General features: G+C 39.5%; 2 protein-coding genes across 5 annotated transcripts in view; one reads left to right on the top strand and one right to left on the bottom strand.

Annotated features, from left to right (window-relative positions):
* Positions 1-13,834: 13,834 nt before the first annotated feature.
* On the bottom strand, positions 13,835-15,412 carry LOC145979385 (zinc finger MYM-type protein 1-like). The gene has a single exon (XM_083112253.1). It carries the CDS (start codon positions 15,410-15,412, stop codon positions 13,835-13,837), a length of 1,578 nt encoding a protein of 525 aa, XP_082968379.1.
* Positions 15,413-21,242: 5,830 nt separating this feature from the next.
* The window catches only part of Nup35 (nucleoporin 35), a 38,079-nt gene continuing 33,459 nt past the window's right edge, over positions 21,243-25,862 (top strand). Inside the window, exons 1-2 of one of the 4 annotated variants that reach the window (XM_083112528.1) lie at positions 21,243-21,311; positions 24,105-24,235. In XM_083112528.1, the coding sequence (XP_082968654.1) occupies positions 24,119-24,235 (117 nt within the window). In that variant the 5' untranslated portion in view covers positions 21,243-21,311; positions 24,105-24,118. Of the gene's footprint in view, positions 21,337-21,609; positions 21,629-24,104; positions 24,236-25,862 lie in introns of those variants that run through there. The other 3 variants (XM_083112529.1, XM_083112530.1, XM_083112531.1) reach the window with 3 other exon arrangements.

Below are 25,862 nucleotides of genomic sequence, written 5' to 3'. Positions count from 1 at the left end.
CAGATATGTCATAGTTCAGTGGTTTTTCAAAATAAGACCTGTATGGGTGCATGTGAGATGGAAACGAGATGAGTTTGTTATTTAAGTAGATTTGTACTTCGCTGAACATTGCATTGAGAAAATCATTGACAGGCCCAATTGTTTTATCTGTGGGTAGCAATAAGTGACCATTCGCTTTTACAATTCTGGCATCTATATTCAACATTGTGTGTGCTAAATCCATATAATCATCACCATGTCCAGGTATTACAAACTCGGTGGGGGCATTATCTGCCAGAGAACTAACAGGTTTGTATCCGATGGTGTGGTGTTCTAAGATGCTTGTCTGAGTAGGTTTTACCGAGAAAATATCCAATTCACTTTTAAAACACTCACATGATTTCTCCCTAATTAGCACCATATCTAATCAAAAATATCTGATGTTTTTTGAATTTTCTTACGGTTGCGTTTGCTTGTTTTCTTGGTGTTTGTATTGGCACTGGCTCTCTTCTTTCTCTGAGCGGTCCTTCCAGTTCGCTGTCCCGAAGCAGAGTGATTCCTTTTGAAATGTTTATGCCCCTGATAACCTGAACCAATCATTTCTTTTAGCTTTGTCTCAGCTTTTCTTTTAAGATTTGATCTGGCATCCGAAATTCTGGATTGTAGTGACTATTTTAGGGGTGTTTTGTCTACAACATCACCTAACACATTTACCCCTGTTTTTTAACATTTCTTTCCCTACAGCTTTCGCTCCTTTCTTGATAAGAGGCAAAGCTGACCGAAAAAGTCCTCCAAGAAAACTTCCAATGCCATGTCCTTTTTGATAGGCAGCACCGTAATATATGTTACCCACACCAGATCCATCTTGTTGATGGTAGTATTGAAAATATGGGTTATTCATAATCAGAGCTTTTCACCACAACATCTAAAATGAAGTTTCAAACACCCTAGTCCGAAGGAGAATGGGATGTGTGCACCAGTGCTGTCCCTTAAGTCAATTTTTATTTGTTCGAAATTATGTTTCTGCACTGGGATGTAACGTGGTGAATCGAAAATTTGCACACCATCACTTCCAAAAGTATGTTCCATAGGATTAATGTTTATAATACGTAATAGAGGGGCGATAGCATCTCCCACCATATGTGATTCCACAATATCTGTGTAAATATACATCTGGGAAGGAATCTCTCTCACAACATTTGGAGGCGAGCGTCCAATTTTTACATCTGATAGATCATCGGTCGGTTTAAAACCTAATATCCGTGCCAGTTGAGGTGACAATCGTACATTTATGTTTCTCTGCTTGGTAGATATATCAACAGTCACATGTTTGTACGCAGGATGATTTCGGAGACTAAAATTTAATGTTTCAGAATATTTATTGATTTCTGCAACAATGCTATTTATAGATGCGTAATAGCCTTCGGATATTCGAAGTTCGTTCCATTTGACATCATCCATAGATTTATATTGAATATAGTTGTTAAATTTTGTAATGTTTAGTATTGAGTAAGGATAATGCACTTCTACCAATGCCATCTCCCATTTGTTGGTGTCCAACTCCACACGGTTCTGAAGCTTTGTGGTGTAATTAGTTAGAGTATTACTTGGGAAATATTTCATGGAACTGTTGCTAGGCAAAGTAAGGTAGAAAACGTTTGCTTTTCTCATGATGTGTTATGAAGGTTATTTGTACCACTGATGAGAATACCTACAAAAATTTATGCCTCTCTCTCTCTCTTTTTTGACTCCAAAAACGATGCGCTAATCCAACTGTCAAATAATCTGGAGTAACCTTTCCAATGAACTAACAACTTTTTTTACTGGCTCATTTACCTTTGGTCGCAAGGATTTTATCAATTTCATGCATATCCGGTAAGCGGACCAGTTGCAACTCTTCCGTATAAAATGTTCCATCGATTTTATGTCCTTGTAGATCTTTTAATTCATACACTTGAGGATTTCTTTTCAAAATACGTTCCACCACAAATATTTCTCTTGTCCAATTTTCCATGTAACCTTTGTCAAAGCGTTTTTTGGTTTTTGTTATTCTCACTGTATCTCCTATTTTGAATGGCATCTTCAATGACAATAGTGGAGATGAATCAGATTTGAGTTTATTGTCATACATATTGTGCCATACTTTCAAAACCTTCTCAGGAGTAACATTTGCTGGTGCCATTTTAATACTCGAGTGAATTTTATGATTATAAGCTTTCAAAAGCTTTGGGAGTACATTAACATAACAGCTGGTTTTTTGCTTAGTAAAATACTTCCACATGCGTTCCTTTAAAGTTCTGTTGAATCTTTCAACAATACTAGCTTTAATATCAGGATTCTTTGTTGTAAAATAAATTACATTTTGTTTTTTGAGATATTCCTGCACAATACTGTTGGTAAACTCACGCCCTTTGTCGGTTTGTAATTTCAAAGGTTTTCTTTTGCTTTGTTTGAAAATTTGCTGGATAGCCTTTTTTATACATACACCAGTTTTCTTTTTTACAGGGACAGCCCAAGCATGCCTGCTAAAAATATCGATAACTGTGAGTATATATCTGTACCCTTTGTTGTGATTCCGCAAACTCTGCATGTTATTCAAGTCATATTATGCCTAAAATAAAAGTTTCTCGGAAATCGACGCTTTACAGGTCTATGCAAAGTGTATGCAGTTTGCTTTGTCAACCAATGTTTAATTGTTGACAATGGTATGGATTTTTTTACAGCTTTCCATAGTGTTGAAGCTGTAGAAAAGGATGCTGGATGAGATGGATTGTACCAGATATTCTCTAATATTTTTTCGCTCATGGTTTGTATCTTGACCAAACTGGAACAGTACGTTTACGTTTGTGCCCTGGAAATGATGATACAAAAGAAATTGGTTCCTTTTCTTCTTCTTCTTCTTCTGTTAATTCTTGTGCCTCTTCTTGGTTAGCTCCGGACAGCGGAACATGGCGTCCGGGGTTGCCAAAACAATCTGTTGAATAAACTCCTGTCTCCGGGGGTTTCCAATATATTCTTGAGGAATATTAGATAACGCCAGAGCTCTATTGAACAGTTGCCACCCAACAGGATTGCTTGTTTTTCGTTGTCGAATTATATCCGATACTAGATCGACAATATTTGAGCCTTCAATTTTATTATTGTTAATAAAAACTGCCCCATATTTATCCCAATCAATATTACTATTATGTAAAAGACGTTCATACAACAGTTCGGCTTTTCTACGATACATGCTAGGTGTAGCAGCTAGAATTTCTTCTTTCATATCAGTCAACTTCTCAGTAGATTCTGTAATCGGTAGCGACACAGGTTCTCTTTGTTTTCGAGTAATAGACAGAAATTTTTGGAGCACAATGCTGTAACAATTCCATTTTTCATCATCCGAAAGACCTTTGAGATTCAAAATTACTTGCATATCCTGATCCAATTGCGATAAGGATGTAGACGGTGCAGACATAACAGGATGTCTCATGTTATCCATAAATTCTTGAGGTATTATAACCATTTTTTTGGCATGCTCCATGTTCAGATTTTTTTTCACTTAAATGAACTTGATAACACACCTCCTATTAAAGGGGCTAATAACGCAGGTAGAAATCCTCCGTGTTGCACTAGTATCTGTTTCTTCTGCTTTGTAGAGTGTCCTTTGGCAGAGAGATTACGTATCACCTTCTTGTACCGGCTCAATCTTGTTCTCTGAGGTGTTGAAAGAGGAACATTCCCTTTTAGAACATTGTAACAACACTCACAGATTGAATTAACTAAGGAAGAATCAGCAGCTTGTAATATCGCTGTGCGAAGAGCTGGTTTAGCATCCGACAAAACTTGGAGCACTTTAGCGTGTTTCACTCTTGGAGCCATGATGAGAGAATAACCGACTAGTGATTATGCTTGCTTTTTTTGTAGGAATATATACATAATTGATATCATCGTCGGGAAATATCCGCGACCGAAAACGTACTTCTTCTGGAGTGTTCTGCTTCAGATCAAACAGCAAATATCCATGGGGTTCAGTGGTGGCATTGTAATATGCATCTTTTATAAAATTTGGATTCTCCGGCTATACTTGTCTAGATAAATAATTAATTTGGGCTCTGTCTCTTGGATTTTTGAAGCATACAATATAATGACTATTTAAAGATATATCCCTATTCCCTTTTCCCTGATGGAATAGATTTTGAGTGATAAAGAAAAGACTAATATCACGATGATGACACCCTTTTGTGAATAAATCTGTGACTCTTTGATCGCATTCCCTCATCTGATCATCGATAATAATAAGATGAGGTCCAGAATTTGGCACAAATTGGTCAATATTAGGCATTCCTTCCCGAAATTGTACACAACCAGGGAAATCATTTTATGCAGATTCCCATTCCCCGTAGCACACCAAAATATTGTTGAATTTTACATTTACCATTTGGGGTAAACACTGGAGAAAATGCTTCACAAAATATGTCTTTCCGCATCCTGATAAACCAGCCAATATTGCAGAGAACGGGTGTTTCCACAAGCACTCCATTTCTCAAACTGTGAAGAATGTTTTAAATTACATATAATATAAAAGTCGAATGTTATGAATATTTTTCTAGTTGTTAGATTTTACTGATATGTTGTATCTTCAAATTACATATATATATATATATTATATTGTATTGTACTATATATATATATATATATATATATATATATATATATTTATACTTCATCAATAAATAAATATGTGTGTGTGTCTGTATACACACACACACACACACACAGACACATACAGACAATTTTCTTTTAGTACAAAATTCACTTTACAACAGCACAACAAATGCCAGGTAGCATTAACACTGTACGCATGCGCGTTTGTAAAACCCGCCTACATATTCCGAGCATCAGCGTTGTGTTAGATAGCTCTCCATTGTTTCAACAACGATAAACAGCTTGGTGGTCCAGATCAAATTGGTTCTGGAATCTACTGTGACGTGTACCGTCTACTTTGAAGTATAAAAAGGTGAGTTGCACAATATTACTATTTAGTGTCCAGCAATGCTGTCGACTTTAAATTTGCTTCACGGGTTAATATCAAATAGAGCCTTTGACAATCATCATGTTGGGGTTTTCGCAGCTAATGAATTACCTGTACATGTGGAACTACCAGCAGCGTTGATTGTAAATACAGATCCCAAAGATAGCCCCGGGAAGCACTGGGTAGCAATTTACATAGACAGTAACTCCCGGGGGGAATTTTTTGATAGTTACGGAAAACCTCCACATGTGCATAACCATTTGCGATTTTTGGAAAGTAACTCTAAATTCTATACGTACAACACTCATCAGGTACAAAGTTACGGGTCTGTGTACTGTGGGCATTACTGTTTTCTGTATTTATTCCACAGAGCCTCTGGTAAACCCATGCATAAATTTCAAATTTTATTCCCAGTACCGATAAAAAACGACAATATTATAACAACTTATTTGCTGACTCGTAAATTAAATTTATAATACTCGGTACGTATACTAGAAAATATTGACAGTAAATACTGTTTGAAATTTTATACAAGTTACATATAGTCCTAATAGTATATTAATAATTTTGTAGCGTTACAGTTTACAACAGCTTACTTATAATATTTATCTTGTTTTGTGTCTTTACAGAACAATGACGCAATATCCAGAGATGGGATCTTTCAATGCTAGATTGTCCTCTTTCAGAAACTGGCAATCAAAAGAATTCCCGTTTGTAGAAGCTCTGTCCGAAGCAGGATTATTTTACATTCAAAAAGAGGATAAAACAGTATGCTTCAAATGTGGTGGAGGATTATACCGATGGAAATACAGAAACAATCCAATACTAGAACATCGTCGATATTTTCCATTTTGCCCCCTGTCTATAAACCTAATTTCACATCGACAATGCGGTTGGTGCTTTAATTAAATGAATTAATATTTGTTATCCAATATTTCCTCAATATGACGTTTCTGATATTCTGCTGATTTTTCTCTCACCATTGATCTTTGTAAAGCCCCGCCCCCTCCACCTTTTTTGTCCAGCACATGCTTGGTTTGCTACGCGCGCATGCGTCTCAAAAACACACCCACGCATTTCTTCAAATGTATACCTGCACGCTGCGACATGCAGTATCTCGCAGTTCTTAGTCACGGAATCCTCTATTTCGATGCCGCTGAAAAAAAGATTTCAACCGTACACTAATTTCAAGGGGGTTCTTCAGAAAGAGAGCGATCAGCATTTACCTGAAGAACAAAAACAAGTAACTAGTCTTATACGCCAGTCGATATTATTTGATCACGTCTACTATTTGAATGCTTCGAAAACAAAGGTTATCTCAATCGGACTTTCCTCTCATCTGGATTTCCAACCTGTGGTCAGGCTACACAGAAACGGGGCGGCCGGTGTTGAACTACAGTTGCAGGAGTGGCACGCTCTTCAGGAATAGTTTCCAGTAATCGACAATTACATCGCTATTCCAGGTGAGCAGCCTCGTGTTTCCTACCCACTAAGTGAGCAACATGAATTGCTGATAACCACACTGTACAATCGCCGTCAGATCATTATAAGGAAGAAACCAGCTTACGGTTCCCTGGAGATAGTGTTCATCGCAGAAAGTTCGTGGCGGAACTTTATGAAGATATTTGTGTGCATCGAGCATGCGAAAGTTATGTGTGAAACAGTGTCGCCGTATCTGAAATCATATTTTGGAAACTGTCTGGAATCTTGCATTCTCGACCTTCGCGAACAATGTTTCGGTTGCACAGATATTTCCCCTGTCCATGCATTTAATAAGGAGAAGTTTGTGCTTTCCCATCTACATGGATGTACAAAACCTGAGCCTTTGTCTATACAAAACATCGACGGAAAAAGACTTTCCAAAGAAGTGTTTGTTTTTTGCGAGAACATGCTTGTGGAAAAAATAGTGAAACATTTTAATTCAGTGGTTGCAGCAGAAAATGGATATGACAGTGACACAATTCCTTATGTGGGTGAGTGAACAAACTTGAAGAATAAAAACTTGTTAAATAACATGCTGATAAACTGGTGACACAATATAAACATTTTACACATGTATGTGTGTGTGTGCGGCTCTTTTGAATTTTGTAAATATTGGTAATAAACAGGGATAAAATACAGGGTGATTCTAAAGGTATAGTACAAACGAAAACACATATACCTCCCATGAAATAGAGACGAAAGTTCCCCTTCCACTTTGCCGAGAGATGCCTCCGTGAGGAGCTAGACAACGCCGAAAACGTGTGAAAATGAACTTCACACCTCTGTACAGCCAGTACCAGTGAAGATAGAAAGGCGGAACAAACGAAGTCAAAAGGAACACCAAAGTCGCCCATCCAAAAAACACTAGGCGGCAGCTGCGCAACGCATGCGCATGGGGTTCCACAAAGGAAATAGGAGTGTCCCGCAAGACAAGTGAAGGGAAAGGGTAGCGATCGACAACGGTAGGGACAAAAGAAGCAATGAAGCATGAAGTAACACTTGCACAGCGGGAAACAAACACATGCAGCGCGTGGGGAGTCCCCAAACACAGTGGGGAGACACCGCAGCAAGAACAAAGCACGGTGCAACAAAAGAGAAAGAGGACCGGACGGGGAATGGTACCTGTCAATTAGACAACAAATGCGGGACGAGGTATTCCCCGTAGCAGCACCGAGGGGATGTCACACAGAGGTCGTGAGCCAGCAGGACAAACACAGCAACTGCGGGCACAGGAGGTTTATTGCCACGCAAAGGTGCACTTACAGATAGGAATAGTACGTAGTACGTAGTCGTACCCCGGACTGACGTTGTTACAAAAGTTGCTCAAATTGACGACCACCACATTCAATGCAGGCATTGCAGCGTCGCAGGAAATTCTGGCGAACCCTATCAAAAATCCATGGCATGGTACACACCTCGGCCGATGCTGCAAGAATCCGCGCTACCAATGTTTCCTTGTCAGGCACCGGGGTCTCGTAGACGAGTGTTTTCACATGGCCCCACAAAAATAAATCCATTGGTGTGAGGTCAGGCGAACGGGCGGGCCAGGGGATGGGGCCTTCTCTGCCGATCCAGCGCTGTGGGTAGGTACGGTGCAAAAGGGTTCGCACTGTGCCATCAAAATGTGCAGGCGCTCCATCCAATTGAAACCACATACGATGTCGCACGTTGAGGGGTACATCTTCTAGCAGCTCTGGAGGGACTGATGCAAGAAAGGTGCGATAGAGGCGGCCATTTAAACGTGGTGGCAGCAGGTATGGACCGATAATCTGTTCATCGATGATACCTGCCCAGATATTCACTGCAAACTGGGTCTGATGGTGCACCTCGACTGCTGCATGTGGATTTTCATAATCCCACGCATGGCTGTTTCGGCAATTGAAGATGCCCTCACGGGTGAATGTTGCCTCGTCCGTGAAAAGCACATGGCGCAAAAAACGGGGATCGTCGGTTCAAAACTACAACAGTCGTTGACAGAATTCCACACGTCGTGGGTAATCCCCAGCCTGCAACGCGTGGACTCGCTGTGGATGATAGGGATACAGCAGATCATCATGAAGGACACGCCACACTGTCGACTGTGATACTCCCACTGCACGTGCAATGCTACGGGTGCTAGTGGACGGTGTGTCGTCCACGCGAGCAAGTACGTCCTCCTCAACCGCCGCGGTGCGCACATGTTTTGGGTGACCGACATGATATCCTGCACGTAACACACCCGATTCACCAAGGGTACGGTGCACGTTCGAAAACAACCTGTTGTCGCCTCTCCGGATACCGTCCGCGATAAAGGCGTGCAGCTGCTCGGCCATTGCCATCTGCAAGGCCGTACACAAAATGCATGTCCCTCAGTTCTACAAATGTGTAGCGTTCCATGGTACGGTGAGGATAGTGCCAATTATGGAATACTGTACTGCAGTGCACAGGTGGCACACACACACACACACTGGTAACAACGGCTTCGAAACAACGTACTCAATTGTCGTGCGTCAAGCACACCACCACCGCACCGGCTCTTTCACTGACACGCTCCCTGACGCTGCACTTCCAATCAGCCCACACGTCCGCACGGCGCTGTGGTACAATCAGCTGACGTTCCTGAGCCACCCGTGCCTGTGCTCTTCACTACCTGACCACTGCCGTCAGGTGGGGCCATGTACTCTGGGGCCTTGTCATCGTGGAACACATGTAGCGTCCTTCATTCTTGTCCCATTCACCCACAACACGTACTTCGTCCGTCTTGCTCGAGCCGACGGGGAGCACTACGTACGATCGTGTGGTGTTTGTGTAAAACAATGTGGGATAACCCAGCAGTTGAACAGACGTGCATACCCCCACGTAGCTTCATTACACGATTGTCCCACGCAGTTTATCTGTTAAGCCTTGCTCGGCCCGGTCTCACACCCACGCGGCAGTGTGCGGCTGCGGTGGTGTGAGGCCACGCTTGGTTTCGGAGCGGAAGGCTGCGGCCGAGGAGGGACTCGAGTTGTTCGGCTGGGGTTGCGCTCGGAAGCAAGCAGCCGCGTCAGGTCTGGGAACGGTGGACCTGGTGATCGGGATGGAAACATTCCGACCTCGTCCATTAGTGTCGTCCACAGTACGGAGTGGTGGGGTCCGTACGACACTCCAGGAGCGTTTCGCCCGCTCCCACCCAGCGATGTGCCTCCGGCTTCATTTCTAAGAGGCTGATTGGGCCCCATCACGACGTTTGTTACAACGTCAGTACGGGGTACGTGGTCCTATCTGTACGTGCACCTTTCATTAGCAATAACCTCCTGTGCCCGTAGTTGCTGTGTTTGTCCTGCTGGCGCACGACCTCTGTGTGACATCCCCTCGGTGCTGCTACGGGGAATCCCTCGTCCCGCATTTGTTGTCTCCTTGACAGGTACCATTCCCCGTCCGGTCCTCTTTCTCTTTTGTTGCACCGTGCTTTGTTCTTGCTGCGGTGTCTCCCCACTGTGTTTTGGGGACTCCCCTTGCGCTGCACCGCCAGCGCCGCCATTTCTGCCCCGAACCTTGTACGCGTCTGTTGCCTGTCGAGTGTCACGGACCACTTTGCTTGCATTCTCGGTGTGTTTTTACATCCTACGTCGTCCTCCCATGGTTGTGCAACCCCGCACTACTTTTCTCGACTGCACTGCTTCAGTCATGGTGTTTGTTTCCCGCTGTGCAATTGTTACTTCATGCTTCATAGCTTCTTTTGTCCCTACCGTTGTCGATCGCTACCCTTTCCCTTCACTTGTCTTGCGGGACACTCCTATTTCCTTTGTGGAACCCCATGCGCATGCGTTGCGCAGCTGCCGCCTAGTGTTTTTCGGATGGGCGACTTTGGTGTTCCTTTTGACTTCGTTTGTTCCGCCTTTCTATCTTCACTGATACTGGCTGTACAGAGGTGTGAAGTTCATTTTCACACGTTTTCGGCGTTGTCTAGCTCCTCACGGAGGCATCTCTCGGCAAAGTGGAAGGGGAACTTTCGTCTCTATTTCATGGGAGGTATCTGTGGTTTTCGTTTGTACTATACCTTTAGAATCACCCTGTATATGTCTTGGCTTTTTTTCACTTATCACCCCTTTAAAAATCCTCATGGTTTATATTTTACTGGTAACAATCGTTAATAACAACATTAATAATTAACTATATAATGAAAAAGTGTGTATTGTGGACTTGTCGAAGATAAAGCATGAGAGCTTTTCTTCACACTGGTAAAAATCGGTGTTAATAACAACATTAATAATTAACTATATAATGAAAAAGTTTGTATTGTGGACTTGTCGGAGATAAAGCATGAGAGCTTTTCTTCACACTGGTAAGAATCTGTGTTAATAACAACATTAATAATTAACTATACAATAAAAAAAATTGTGTATTGTGGACTTGTCGGAGATAAAGCATGAGAGCTTTTCTGCACAGCGCTGGACACGCAAAGGCAAGTATCTTTATTTTTATTCTATTTCTAACAGTGATTCGCTATTTTTCTTGTCACTATAAAAAAACTAATTCAATTTTTTTTATCACATCTGTCGCCATTTTGCTTGTTTTTTGTTTAATTCTTTTTTATGCATTGAGGTTAATCGAAACATAACTTTAGACTTTTACATGGAATTCAAACATAGAATGTTGCCTCCTTTGATTGAATCGAACCTGTGACTCCTCTTTGATCACAAAACAATAGTGACGGCCATCTTGCTCATTTTACCTACTCTTTATGCATTTAAGCTAATCGGTACTGGGGGCTCCACACGGCAAAACAACAGATTCTAATTTATGTTTATACATTAGCGGTAAAGTCTTTGCGTTGTAATCAAAAGGCATTTTGTTTTGATTTTTAATATCTGTTCCTGCATAAATACTAATGGGGACTCAACACACTTATTTTTCTTATTTTAAAAACAACATCATTATCAGCCAATTTGACATTGTGAATCGAACCCGGGGACCTTTTCATTACAGCATAAACATCCTATTTCCAATTAGTTCATTTTCTCTTTGTGCACAAAAAGCTAATCGGAACTTTTAAACAAATACAATTGAATATCCAATTTTCACCAACATTGGGAATCGAACCCTCAACCACTTGGTTAAAACATCTCGCGGCATAAAAAAACATACCCCGCGCCGCCCCGCGCCGCCGCCGCTAAACACAAAACGCGGCCGCCATATTGATTTTATTCAAATACTATTTATGCACAGATGGACTAATCGGGACCTATAATGGCGGGACAAAACAATTGGCCTCATTTAACTACCTAGAAAATCGAACCCGGCACCTCTTCATTACCAGGCGACAACATTAACCACTAACCCAAGGCCGCCATATTGATTTTATTCAAATACTATTTATGCACAGATGGACTAATCGGGACCTATAATGGCGGGACTAAACAATTGGCCTAATTTAACTACCTAGAGAATCGAACCCGCGACCTCTTCATTGCCAGGTGACAACATTAACCACTAACCCAACTCGATTTTCGAACTCAACCATTTTGTTGCCTTTATTTACACACAGGCTAATCGAGACCATTCAACATTGACATCGTCGCCTTGTAATCAAGGGGTCCCAGGTTCGATACTCGGTGGAGGCACATAGGGGTCCGAATCACCACTTTTCAACTGTAGCTCCAATCCTGATTAGTTTTGCCGTGCATAAAACGGACTTAAAAAACTAACTCAATCTATCAATCAATCAATATTGACTCTACCACGAATCGAACCCTCGACGCCTCTTATTTTACAGAGCAATAACCTTAGCCGCTAAGCTTTCGGGGTACAGCACCTTCGGCGCCATCTTTAAATCATTTCTTCATGTCTTTGCATCATACGCAATGGTTGCGCGCGCATTTCCTCCACACACACACACAAACATACGCACGTGTTAGGTTAGCATACATCAAGAAACAACGTGACAAATCCATTGACCCCCTCCCCCACCGCTTCCGATGTCTTCAACGTGATCAGACACGTTCTGCTGACTCAACAATAAAACAGCTCGTACCCCGCTACACCGGATGTAACATAACGCCAGTCGCATGGAATTTTTGCTGACGCGTAGGAACGAAGTGCTGTCATTCTACTGCATCCATGAAAATCTTCGAGGAATCTATGCAGCAGATGATGGAAGTGCCAGGAGAAAAGGGGTGAGCTGTTGCGGAAAAGTGCTAACGGGTAGTGAGTGCAAATGAGGACTTGAAACAATTGAAAACAATTTGTGATATTCTAAAAGGTGAAAATGATGTTACCAAAATGAGTACAGCTACAATAGCTTGTTTTATATATTTATTTATTTATTTCACCTATAACAGAGCTTTCGCTCCAATTACAATAGGCTTATATATATATATATATATATATATATATATATATATATATATATATATATATATTTTAAACAATTAAAAAATTATAATTCCAACAATACAAAAACAATAGAAGAAAAAGGAGAGCAAAACTACAATAATCGTTTCATAAAGAACACCAGCACAAGTATTCTAGAGAACATAAATCCAAAAATGATATTCACTGAGGTAGAACAAGGTACATATCTATATACAGACTGAGGCATTTATAACTATACACATGTAAATACTCATATATAAACAAATATACATGAGTATTTACATGTGTATAGTTATAAATGCCTCAGTCTGTATATAGATATGTACCTTGTTCTACCTCAGTGAATATCATTTTTGGATTTATGTTCTCTATATGCTCCAATAACTTCTGTTGAAGTAGAAAGATCATTTTCTATTATGAAAAACATTCTCTCTGACAGACTACTATCAATGCAGTAGCGAAGCGTAGTCTTACGAAGGAGGCAAGCAATGTTTCAGTACAACAAAACATGTAGTACAACGACATGCCGAGGGGAAAGATTCAAGGTTTATAGCCTCATTTACCCAGTCGCTGGATTTGTCAAAATATCGTAATAAAGTGACTGTACTAAAAATAAACCATATGATCCGCAAACGTCACATTTACTTTAAAAAAAAATCCAGGTAACGTTATTCATATGATATTAAACGTTTTGCATATGCGAACTTTCCGCATACGACTAAAGGGAGACGGAATTTCTTACTTACTTATTAGTACCTTTATTTGTTCATTATTATTTAATATGGTCAAACGGTGACCAAACCGATTTAGATAAAAAAAAATGGGAATCATTTGTTTATTTTACGCTGCATGATGTAATTTAGTATTTTTGGGCACCCTAAAAACCGCATTGGAGTAACTTAAACACTAAATAAAAAGTTAAACACAAACAATAAAAAATTCATTTCAAAGCAAAGAAACACATGCATAGACGATGTACTCACCACAATAAATTTCAAACTCTTGGTCCATTGGATGCCACCCTTAGTGACGATATTCATACTCCATTCTTCTTTTCTTCTCTAGAAAATGTTTAAGCACACAATCGTAAAATTTAGTTTCATCCATTTTGAGTTCCTTTAATAGTTCCTTCTCAATGGACAAATGAGCAAGGGCTGACAACCTTTCCTGACCCATGCTGTTCCTGGCGAATGTCTTGATACGTTTCAGCGTTGAAAACGATCTTTCAACTGACGCTGTTGTGGCTGGTATAGTCAGTACTAGCAGACACAGTTTGTGGAGTTCGGGCATCACTTGTTGTAATTCGTTGTTTACAATGTACTTCAAGATGTCCTTTACACTCTTATTGCGGAAACAATCCCGAGAATAGGCAATACTGAGCTCGGTGTGCAACAAGGTTTTGTCAAAATGCTGGATGTACAGTTGCATAAGCGATGAGAAGGCAGTTTCTGGAAATGTAGCAGCATACATGCGAAATTTCCCGCTATCGAGCAATTCAACAAATCGTAGGGCCTCAAGGTTTTCAAAACGTGAAGACAGTTGGCTTATGATGTTGTCTATAACTTCACAATATATACGTTGGTACTGAGATTTTGTGTCGCCTACATTGTTCCTCTTCCTTCTCGGCTGTGGTACTCCTGCAATATCTATTGTCCTTGTATAAATTATGTCAAATTGTTCTCGTTTCTTGGTAATGTCACTTTTGACACTTTCAATTTCTTTGAGGCAAAATCCAATATCCATAGTTTTTGTTTGCAGCACATTAAATAAATATCCCGTCAAGGAAAATATTTCCCCAAACAAGAGAAGAAAAAAGTTGGTTTCGAAACTATCCAGGAATGCCAAGAAACCACCCGCAGAAGAAATTGTTTCACTGTCCCAGTCTTGTGCATTGCCAATAATGTCCTCAAACATTTCAATTATCTTCACTCTATTTTCGGACGTTTTTTGTACAAGCCGTTCACTGTAGTTCCACCTGGTCTGAACCACTTCAGGTAACCTTGCTTTAACTATATCGTCGAGAGCAGCATTTCTTTTTGTCGAATGCGAAAAGAAAGAAGCAAGGCCACTTAGCGTCGAGAAAAACACTTTGCATTCACTAATGTTGCTCACTGTTTGAGAAAGTACTAAATTTAAGCAATGTGCAAAACAGTGAACAAATATTGCACTAGGGAAAATCTGTCTGACTCGTGCTTGTGTCCCCGAGAGATCCCCTGCCATTACGGCTGCCCCGTCGTATGTTTGACACACCAATTTTGATTCCCAGCCTAGTTTTCGAATTGTTTCAACAACGTGGGCAGCAATTACAGCTGCAGTTCGGTTCCTGCTGACATCCTCAAACCCCCAGAAACGCTCAACAATTTTTCCTGACTTCGTCACGTAACGAAACATCGTCGAAAGTTGCGATTTCCGTGATACGTCCGAGGATTCATCGATCATAATAGCTACGAACTTGGTTTCACTTACCTCGGCCTTAATTGCGTCCGTTATGACACCACTCGTGCTTTTAATAAGGTCATTCTGAATCTCACTTGACAAGCCAGTAAATGTTGTAGAATTCTCCAAATGACTTGCCAGCAAAGTATCAAATTCTGCCAACATATTTACAAGTTCTACATAATTTCCACGGTTCAATGATGCCTCACTTTCATTGTGTCCCCGGAATGATAATTCTTGACTACCAAGAAAGGTTGTTACACTTGCAAGACGCTTTAAAATATCGCGATTTTGACGAACAACTTTGTTATGGCGCTCGATTGTTACTAGTCTGTGGTGATCCAGAGCAAAATCCACACGAGATTTTCCGAATTCCTTCAGAGTTAAAAATGCCCTTATGTGAGATTCTGCTTTTTCATGTCTCTGTAATGCATTGTGCACGTTATTCAGATCACAGTATCCCTCACTTGACCACACGGAGTTCGTCTTGTGCACGGCGAACAATACGCATGGCCAACAGTACAACCTACTGCGTGCTTCACAACCTGCTAGCCAAATAAACTTGTGGTACAAATTGCTTTGGAAATGTCGCACAAAGCCCCTTGGGCTAACTTGTTTTAAGTCCGGTAAATGCGGTGTTGGTCGACCCCCTTCCACGATTTTCATTTTAACACTTATCTCTCTCGAGCTAAACGAAGCAATTTTCAATTGCTCAATAATACACCCGCACTTCACATCAACCGTTCCTAAATACGCGTTCATTCCGATAAATTCACAGCACAAAACACGAAGCAACAAACACTCACACTATCCCACGCGCTTTCCACAACTGCAAATGCAAGCATCCACACAAAATCACTTTGAAAATCTCTGAAACAACAGAAAGTGATACCAACCTATTTCCTTAATTTTATCCGTCACAAAGGAAAGATATATCAGTTTGGAGATAAAAATTACGCGGAGGAATCAGAATCATTTCAGCAGAACGAGTATGTACATTAATATTTAAGTAATAAAGTGTCATTCAATGGCGTGCCCGGGGCGAAGGGGGGGTGGATGGTAGACATAACCCCCTTTTGGCCCAGTATATCTAAGAAAAAACGTCAAAGGAAGGAAAAGATGACAAAATGGGGACCGTAAAAAGACCCTGGGAACACCACTTGCGTCATAATAATAGAACTTAAAACATATTCGGGCCTCCCCGATGGCGCAGTGGTAGTGTCGTCGCCTTGTAATCAAGGGGTTCCGGGTTCGATACCCGGTGGGGCCACAAGTGTTTCAGATCCCATTTTAAACTGTAGGTGCAGTCCCGATTAGCCTTACTGTGCATAAAGTGGACTTAAAACAACAAATCAATCAATCAATCATTAAAACATATTCTTGTGCTCATAATATGCAGAATGTATACGATTTACTTCTATGCCATGTACAAATATCAGTAGATAGTTCTTTCTCAGATAGCTTTATTTTCACCCCAAGTTTTATTCAAAAGCAGTCAATTTATTGATTGTAAAATTTGTGAAAGAGCTCACTTGAATTACTGCGTAAATAATTTGGCAGTTGCAAACACTGGTAGCGGTAAACACTTCTGGCGTAATTTGAGCTGGACCGACCAGGAAGCAGGGTGCAGGACCAAGGTCCGTCCAATCTTCCCTCCCTCCCTGAGAAAACTCTTCACGGGGGTGCAGAAATTCCACTGCCCCAACTCCCAATGTCAACTTTTTTTACGCGTTTTACATTTCGCGAAATCTAAAATAATTTGTAATATAATATGATATATATGGAATTTAGAACAGTGATAATAACTTCTTTTAGTTATTTTATGACTAACAATTATTATTATATTTGCGATCTTGTTTACGTGTTCATGAAGACAAATATTCGTTACTAGTTTATGCTGGCAACGTACCCATAGATGAATCCTTCTGCTTTCGGTTGAACTCGGCTATTTTCGGGAATCACGCAAGCTCGGAAAGCACAGCTTTTTGTAGAAGATTTGTGGACGGGTTCCCCCACAATTTCACGCTTCGCCATGTGATTCCTTCGGAGGCCTTATTTTCCCGCAGAACGGCTGCAAGCATTGAGGCTGGTGCTTGCTACAGAGCTGCTGGGGGAGTTTGCGGCCGCATTTTTTCGCGAAATCGAGTGCGATGGAAACTAAATACGGTTAGAACATTAAGTACATTAAATGATATTCGAATTATGCAAGCAGTGCTTGCATTGCTTGTACTATATCTTCGCCTCTGTATCAATGAATGTTGAGAACTTAAGAAAACACCTTGTAGTTATGTGCAATCAAGACGGAGAAAATTGAAATGCTGTTCCCAATGTAGATTTTAACATGTTGTCAGAAATTATATATAAAAGTAAGCGACTTCCAAATGTGCCATTTTTTCGGTTTATTTTGCCTTTTTTTCATTTTTAGTGCCTATTTTCCACATTATAAATGCCTTTTTGCCTGCCTATTTTAACGAAAATAAATGCCTGAACTTCCGGGCTCTATTCATGAATATTATATATTTTCACTTAACGACATCTTATTTTGCATGTGCAGTACGAATTTAAGTAATATTCTTTTGTAATGATATCGACTTTTGCAAATAGATGCTTTCCTGCATGTTGCAGCAGAAGATGGACGCACGTTTTGATGCCTCGGCATACTTTATTTCACTCTGCGTGCAAGTGAAGGAGTAGTAGTTTTAAATATGCCAACAGTTTATGCCTGCATCCACTTTATTCACCCTCCGTGCAACAAAATTGGCATGACATTCCGTACTATTGCCTACAAAACGCATATCACGAATCGGAAGAAGCTTCAGTGCAGACAACGCCATTTTGATTCACCAGCCGCACCACCTCTTGAGGCTGGTGTAAATTGATGACTTCATGGTATAACCTGGTGAAAGCTTTGGTGCACCCCTGTGAAATACGGAAAACCGACGCGTGCATCAGCGGTGCACCGGCCTGTCCACCGGTGAAATCTCGAAGGCACGGAGATTTAATGAAAAGACAGCGTTGCCAAACAAAAAAATTATCACAGACTATAAAATATCAAGTACCAAAATGTGTTTTAAACACTTCTAAAAAAACATGTTTAAAACACATTGTTTTAAACGTTTAAAACATTTGTAAAAAACAAAGCCATGTGTTTTAAACGTTTAAAACAAAGTGTTTTAAACACTTTTGTTTTAAACATGCCAACCCTGGAGATGAAGCAACCCTAATCATAGCAAAAGTTGATCCACGTGAACTATATATACGCCCATGTGTATAACAAAATCCCATACTGAAAGGGTACGATATATTTTGAATTTTGTACTGCGAAGAGAACTTCCTCATCTCGTTACCCCGAACGCATTAATTGATTTGTTCACAACTTCGCCACTAAGGATCCTATCGAGACGAGACATGGCAGCCTTGGTCTTGTTCTCGTTGAGAGTTGTAAATGTCTGTCTCATGTTTATTTGTAAATGTCTCATTGACAGTCTCGTCTCGATTTACAAACATCAGTCTCGGTTTGGGAGGGCAATTCTCGTTCTCGTCTCAAGTTCTCAAAAAATATAGAATTAACAACATACGCAAAGGCTATCATTATAAATACAAAAAAAAACTTTCTTAATATTTTTTTTTACTTCCCGATTCGACGGTACGAGCCCTCGAAAACTGAATATTATCCTGCTTACATATGCAAACCAAACCGCAGATTCAGAATTACCAGGAATGAACTGGCGTTGTAATTATTATATTATACACAAAATTCATGATTTATCTGAGGAAGTCTCATGTTCCAGGTTTGACTCTCGACCTGGGCATGACTGTTTCCGTGTGAGTGACATTTAATTGAACTGGAAATTGTTACATGGGAGGATGTTTGCTCGAGACTTTGGGAACAGTTAGGGGGATGCTTCTATTGTTAATGTTAGTGTTGCACATGAGACGAGACATTTTCCGTCTCGTCTCATAAAAGGAGATGGGACAAGTGAATGTTTTCGAAATGAGATGGGACATAAGAAAAAGTTCGTCTCGTATCGTGGCAGGTTGGGTGATACTTAGATTGTGCTTGTTGTTGGTGGTGGTAGTGTGTGTGTGTGGGGGGGGGTGTCCTCCTGCACCCTGATTTCGAATACTGCTTGTAGTCATTGATCTTCATTGTAGCGATTAGCCAAAAGTGGGAAGATATGTGATGTTAGAGAAGATACATACTAAATTAACCATGCGTTCTCATCGTTGCGGTTAAACAAAGTGACAGAAAAACGATGTAAAAGTAGGCTACATACAAACATTTGCAATATATATCTTAACTGAAGAAAACTGTCATTTACTGCAGGAAATTTAAAAACTCCCCGTACCTTTTTATACCGCCTGCAAAAATTGACGTGTAAACCAGTGTTATAAACGTATTATCTTAAAATTTGGATAATACTGGAAAACTAGATACACATTGATGTGCTAAATTCTTGTTTCTGTTTTTAGCTTGTAGGAAAGCGTAAACATAAGATATATTAAGAGCTCTGTTTTTCGTTTATGTATGAACTCAGCTGGTAATAATTGAGCTAAAAAGTGCAAAAATTAATAAATAAATAAATGTTAATGAAAGCTGAAGATTTAACCAATTTTACAAATCTCATGTCAAATGTGAACCAAATATTATTAATTACGTAGTCCGTGATTCAAACACTTTTCGAACAGTGTTCGAAAAGCCTGTTTATGATCTTTTAGGTGCTAGATTTGCTTTTACATTATCCTAAGAAAGCACTTACATGTCCTTTAATAGAAATATCTGGATATGTCCCTACAATTAGTGAGCATTTCTTTTATAATTAATATTGTATTCTTTTTTACTAAATATAGGGAATTGTAAGGCAAGAGAGGGGATTTATTTATATCCGAAAGGGATATTCCCATCACAGTCCGAAAGATCACTGCTTTGAGCAGTGACCGATTTTGGATCTGGTTTCTTTTTGTTTCCACTTCTTGTTCCATCTATTGAAAGCGGACTGTCGTCCCTGTGCTGTGGTGTGATACTGAAGTGCATTATGAAATAAAATGAGTGTGATTGTGCGGTGAGGTGGATAACGTATTGAAGACACCGTTATCCAGCAAGGATTTTGCTGCCAACAAGAAACTTGTGGATGTAGGTAGGCCCCCCCTTCCTTCTCTAGCAGGCATAGTAACAGAAACAAAAAATAAAGTGCGCCGATTTTGTGATTCAGGGTACGAAGCTGATACTTGGTTATGCGGTTGTAAAAAGTATTCAGCACTTTTCTGTTTCCTTCTGTTTTCGTTTCTTCATTATTATTAATTTTATCTAACTTTGCATATTTTTTATCGTTACATTACTTATTGTCATAGGAATAAGACTGACTTAATTATCAGTTGAAATGTAGGAGATACACACAGCCTAGCAAAGAAAACACCAATCCCAGGGATTTATCCAGAATTTTTAATTTGGTGAAAAATTCCAGGTAAGTGTTCTGAAAAAATGGGAGGGTCGATGTATGTGGATAAATGACTAACCATGTCAGCCCAAAAATAAGCAGAACGGGAAATAATCTTCATCAAAATAGGCTTACACTGTTGGAAAGGTCACGCTCCGCCACTGGTCACATCATTTAATCTTTTCAACTTTTTTTTTTTCGTTTTGCTCATTTGTTGTTGGCGACCCTTCCTCCCGCGACATTTTTTATTTTATGTCGGAAATAGGTTGAAAATACTTGCTTCTCATTCGGTCTCATCAAAGTCACTATCGGTACAGTAAGTTTCCTCTCTCGATACTGCGATGGGAGAGAAATATTTCAGCTTATCGAATCATGCGGCGTTTCATTTCATGTAACCATGATGTAAACGTAGGATGGTAGTAGGGCCAACATTATATTGTATCTTCTGCAAATATGCTGTATAAAGAAACACATTGGACGTATCGTACGAGCAGCAAGATGAAGAATACCTATCACTATTTCTGGTAAGGAAGAAATAGGAATTTACACTTTCATCACCACCAGTGGTTCTGTGAACTGTCCAAGGTTTAAATTGTTGTATTTGAAACTTTGCTAAATTCAAACTCGTATGTATGAACAGGTGTTCTCTGGGTATTTTTATTTCTCTTTACATCAGAAAAAAAGTAATAGTATCTGCTTGTAATTTTGTGGTCCCAAAAAGAGATAAATTCGTGAACAAGAAAGATCGAGTAATTTTTGTCATTCGTCAGATATTTTTTCTAACCACAATTTGAGTATATTTTCTCCCATCCGGTAATCAGATACTTGATCCGAGAACACAGATCGTAACATGTTCGCATTTTTTGCCTTTTTGAGAAATGAACTTCGTTTGACGAACTGACGTTATCTTTTCCACAGCAATAATTACATGTTTATGATTCATGTGAGCAATGCGGGTGGCAGATATACCATTACTAGTTGGTATTTGGGAAATAATTAATGTCACGAGCGTAGGAATTCCAACAGGTATCTGTCAAAAATGATGTATTACCCACTACATATGGAAATGGATTTTGGCCCGTTGTGTCGTCTCTGTACCCCCTCGAGAATTACGTTGATTTTTTTCTAAAATCTACAGATTTCTATGTTGTACGTAATATAGAATTTGTTCCAGCATGCGGAAAACAATAATGGAGATATTTGATCATAAAGTATGGTCCGCGCAAGTTAAAACCTGCCATCTCGGAGTACTTTCGTAGATTTTTATTGGTTAAAACCGGTTGTATGCACAGTCAAATAGCTAGAGAACAGGTGCGAGAGACCACACCATCAAACTTAGCACTCTTAATGTAACAAAAATGTTGAAATTTGCTATCGGTACCAAACATAACAGTCGTATCAATACCGGACCAGTCCCCGATTTTTGTAATATTTTGCATACTCACTAATTTAGGCCTCCTAATCACGAATTTGATGTTAAAATTTGGGGGCCATGCGTAGAAATTGAGTGGTCCGCGATCGTAACAGAAACCCCGCAATTGACCCACAAACTATTCATAGATAGCCCCACGAACCATTCTCGGTAAATTTAGGTTAGGTTAGGCAAACATAGTTAAAATTATGGGTCGTAGAACCATGAAGTGTTGCCACACAAACCATTCATGGATAGCCCCAAACCATTCACGGTAAGGTTAGGTTAGGGAAGCATAGTTAAAATTCGGTGTCGTAGTAATATCAGGAATAGGCATGAGTTTACAATACTCCAATTTCTATATAATTTCGGTGTCCTGATGACGTATTTGTAGTTCATATTTGGCGGTCACTTGTTAAAATTATATATTTATGTGTAGAACTTGTAAAATAACCTTGCGATTTACCACGGTGATTGTCCATACACAGCAGTTCAGAACCATCTTTCTTTCGCAATTCATTAATGGTCTTCCTTTATGCACAACAATCTGGCTACCTTAAATATTGAGGTCAGACGAGGAATGCCTACGAGGTTAGGTTAGGTTTCATTAGCATAAATACGAAGAAAAATTAATATTTTCGGTAAGAGAACTATACCTTGTCTTGCCTAACATGAAAAAGGTCTCTCCCGTGATGCCAGAAGACACTGTTGCTGAAGTGTTGTGCGATAAGTGACACCCATTTCGGGGGGGGGGGGTGATGGCGTGTTCCGTGGAGCTACTGTTCTTATGGTAGGGTTACGTTACGTTAAGAAAACATAGTTTATTTCGTTTTTTTTCTAGATTTCCATACTCGACCGCCAATTATTACATGCAGATTCGTGATTAGGAGTTCACAATTACTGAGTAGGTGAAATTTCATAGAAATTGGAGAGTGGTCCGGTATTGTAAACTCATTCCCAGGAATATATAAATTTCATTCTGAAACTTAAAATATTGCAATAACCATTGTTTTCATGGAGAAATCCAGGGTTTCTGTTCTGATCGCGGACCTCTCAATTTAGCTTATTTTGCAATTTCTACACGTGACCCCCAAATTTTAACTTCAAATTCGTGATTAGGAAGCCTCAATTAGTGAGTATGCGAAATATTACAAAAATCGGGGAGGGTTCCAGTATTGTAAATTCGCTCCAAAATTATAAACACCAATTAATCTAACATGCCTAATGGTAATTTCACTTCAATTTTGGTTTCCTATGTTTTCTTATGTCTGCTGCTGTTGTGGAATGTCGTGTTGGGTTCTATGTTCACTTGTGCAAAGCTGTCTGGCTCCTCTGCTTCACACTTAGGTATTGTGACGTATACTTTACTTCACTATAACACATTTCTGCAAGCTAAAAACAACAGCATAAACAACACAACCTTCATAACCCATGTAATATATTTCACTTTCTCAAAGGGGTACAGAGGGTCAAGAGGCACCAGATTTAACCATTTTGATGATTGTTGTTGCACACTGGTGCATTATGTTCTGTGTGGTCATGCTATATTCAGGGATTCAGTATTCCAACATTTGCTCTTATGGGAATACGAGACACTTAGGTAATGTTTCTGAATGTTTAATGATTTTCACGAGTTTTGTAGTATTAGGAAAGTCATTTAGAGTACTGGGAAATTATTGTGGAAGTAAGGAGAAACTAATTGGTTTTGTAAAGTTGATATTTATTCATAAGAAATTGATTAATATTCATGCTCATCTTTCCCTCTCGGGTTCTTTCAAAACAGGAAAGTGGCTCATCCAGAGGTCTGAGAGTAAGAATACTGCTGTATGTGGTTATGTATGTATGTTCTGGAAAATTTATTAACAGGTTAACTGGTATGTTACAGTAATATAACTTGTTAACTGGTATGTTACAGTAATATAACTTGTTCAGGCTGTGAAACTAATCAATTTTTAATTTAAATAAATTCTCACATGAACACTATGACCTCTTATTAATTTATTTTCAGACTAGATTTGACAAATGCAAGAGATGGAACCCATGGCTCTTGGATCACCCAAAACACCAGAAAGTCCAACATCACCTGGTGGTACTGGACCGTTTCTTCCACCTTATCTAATGGGAGAAGCAGCTGCAGGGGTAAGTTGAACGTGTCATAGTTTCATACAATTCAATGTATGAATACAATATAGTTCTATAACCAGTGGCGGATCCAGAAATTACTGTTGGGAGGGGTGAATTTCAGAGTCTGGTACCTCACAGAACCTACAATTGCACTGTTTCATATGAACAATAGCGATATAGTTCTTTTAGCAGGAGACAAATATACTCTAGGGATTAGTTCTTTTAAGGGCTTCATGGTGAAATAGATGGTTATTATTATTATCCATTGGCGTAGCAACATATTGCGAGGCCTGGGTGAGATCAGAGTGCAAAGCCCCGATCCGTTCTTTAAAATTTACATTTCAAGGTGCATAGATACAAAATATTCAGGCACACGTCAGCAAAGGTATTATGAAATCTAGAATTCCAGGCACACCTTTTTCTCGGGTCTTTGATCTTAGATGAACCTTGGATTTGATGGCGTATTGATCAGAGTAGCTATGTATACATAAACAGGGGTAGAAGAATACAGGACTCCTGAAAATTTTGCATCTGCTGCCTGAATTTTCAAATTCAGTGCTAAAAAAAAATAAAAAAATTCAAGTTTGCATATGGAAATTTCCATTGCCTTTTTTTTTAAAAAAAAAATAACAATAACTAGAAGTGTATGTGTTTTTTAATGTTCGTGTGTTTTCTGTATCACGTGTAATATTAATAAAATAACAATAAACATGCCATATATTTTTTTCATGCTTATTGCATGGTTTTTCATGTTAGTACCAGTTGAACCTTCTTGAGGAAGGTCACTCCCGCACAAGAATTAATTACTTTTAATCCAATCCAATTAATAAAATGTTTTAAGATCATATTTCAAATGTGTATCTTTATCTTAGTTGGATTCATGGCTTTCTTAGACCATATTTGCAAAGAAAAAACAGAGCTGGCTCCTGAGCAATGACTTACACAGAGAGGGGGGGAGGCTGAAGGAGCTACAGCTCCCTCCGAAATTTTGAGAAAATTAACATTTTCAAATAAAAGCAGTGAAGAACTGAGTGGCAAATGCAAAGCCTCCTTAAAGTACCCTTACCCCCCCCCCCCCAGAAAGCACCCCCACCGTTACAATACCGCCGCTCACTCCTTACAATCCAAACCAAAAGCAGTATGCAAACTGCGCATGGCTGATTCTTTATGTATATCATCTACCAAAACAGCCACCTTTACTTTTGAGATGGCAGTATTTAAAATATTTATACCTTTTTCTGATAAGATTTGAAACATTTTTTGTAATATAGAATCCTGCTTGTTTGTATTAGTATTTACTATAGCAATTTTTGCGACCGCTGTATTTAATGTGTATTCCATGCCACGAAGCTGTGATTCTGAAGCAAAAACTTGCTGTACTTTATTTATTTCTGACATATTTTCTATAAACACTAAATAATTCATTGCTCTCAGGCTCTGTGTGCTTAGTTGCAATATTTCGGTACATAAAATCGGAAATAAAATCCTGCGTTCGCCAGTGCTCCTGAGGAAAAGGGGCTGGTGGCTGAATTCTAGCTCTGTGGGTAAATATACCATGGTATTAGTGTAATATGGAATGAAGTATTTGCAAATTTCAGTAATCAAGTTTTCTCCTCTTATGTTTTACCGAAGTACAAGTATT

This window comes from Lepisma saccharinum, chromosome 26, assembly GCF_977018435.1.
Source record: "Lepisma saccharinum chromosome 26, izLepSacc3.1, whole genome shotgun sequence".
NCBI classification, from domain to species: domain Eukaryota; kingdom Metazoa; phylum Arthropoda; class Insecta; order Zygentoma; family Lepismatidae; genus Lepisma; species Lepisma saccharinum.
Note: the sequence above shows the minus strand (reverse complement) of the source record. Positions and strands in the feature narration are given on the sequence as shown.

Coding starts and splice junctions, on each gene's coding strand:
- LOC145979385 (XM_083112253.1), bottom strand. CDS start 15,412: ATGTTGGCAGAATTTGATACTTTGCTGGCAAGTCATTTGGAGAATTCT.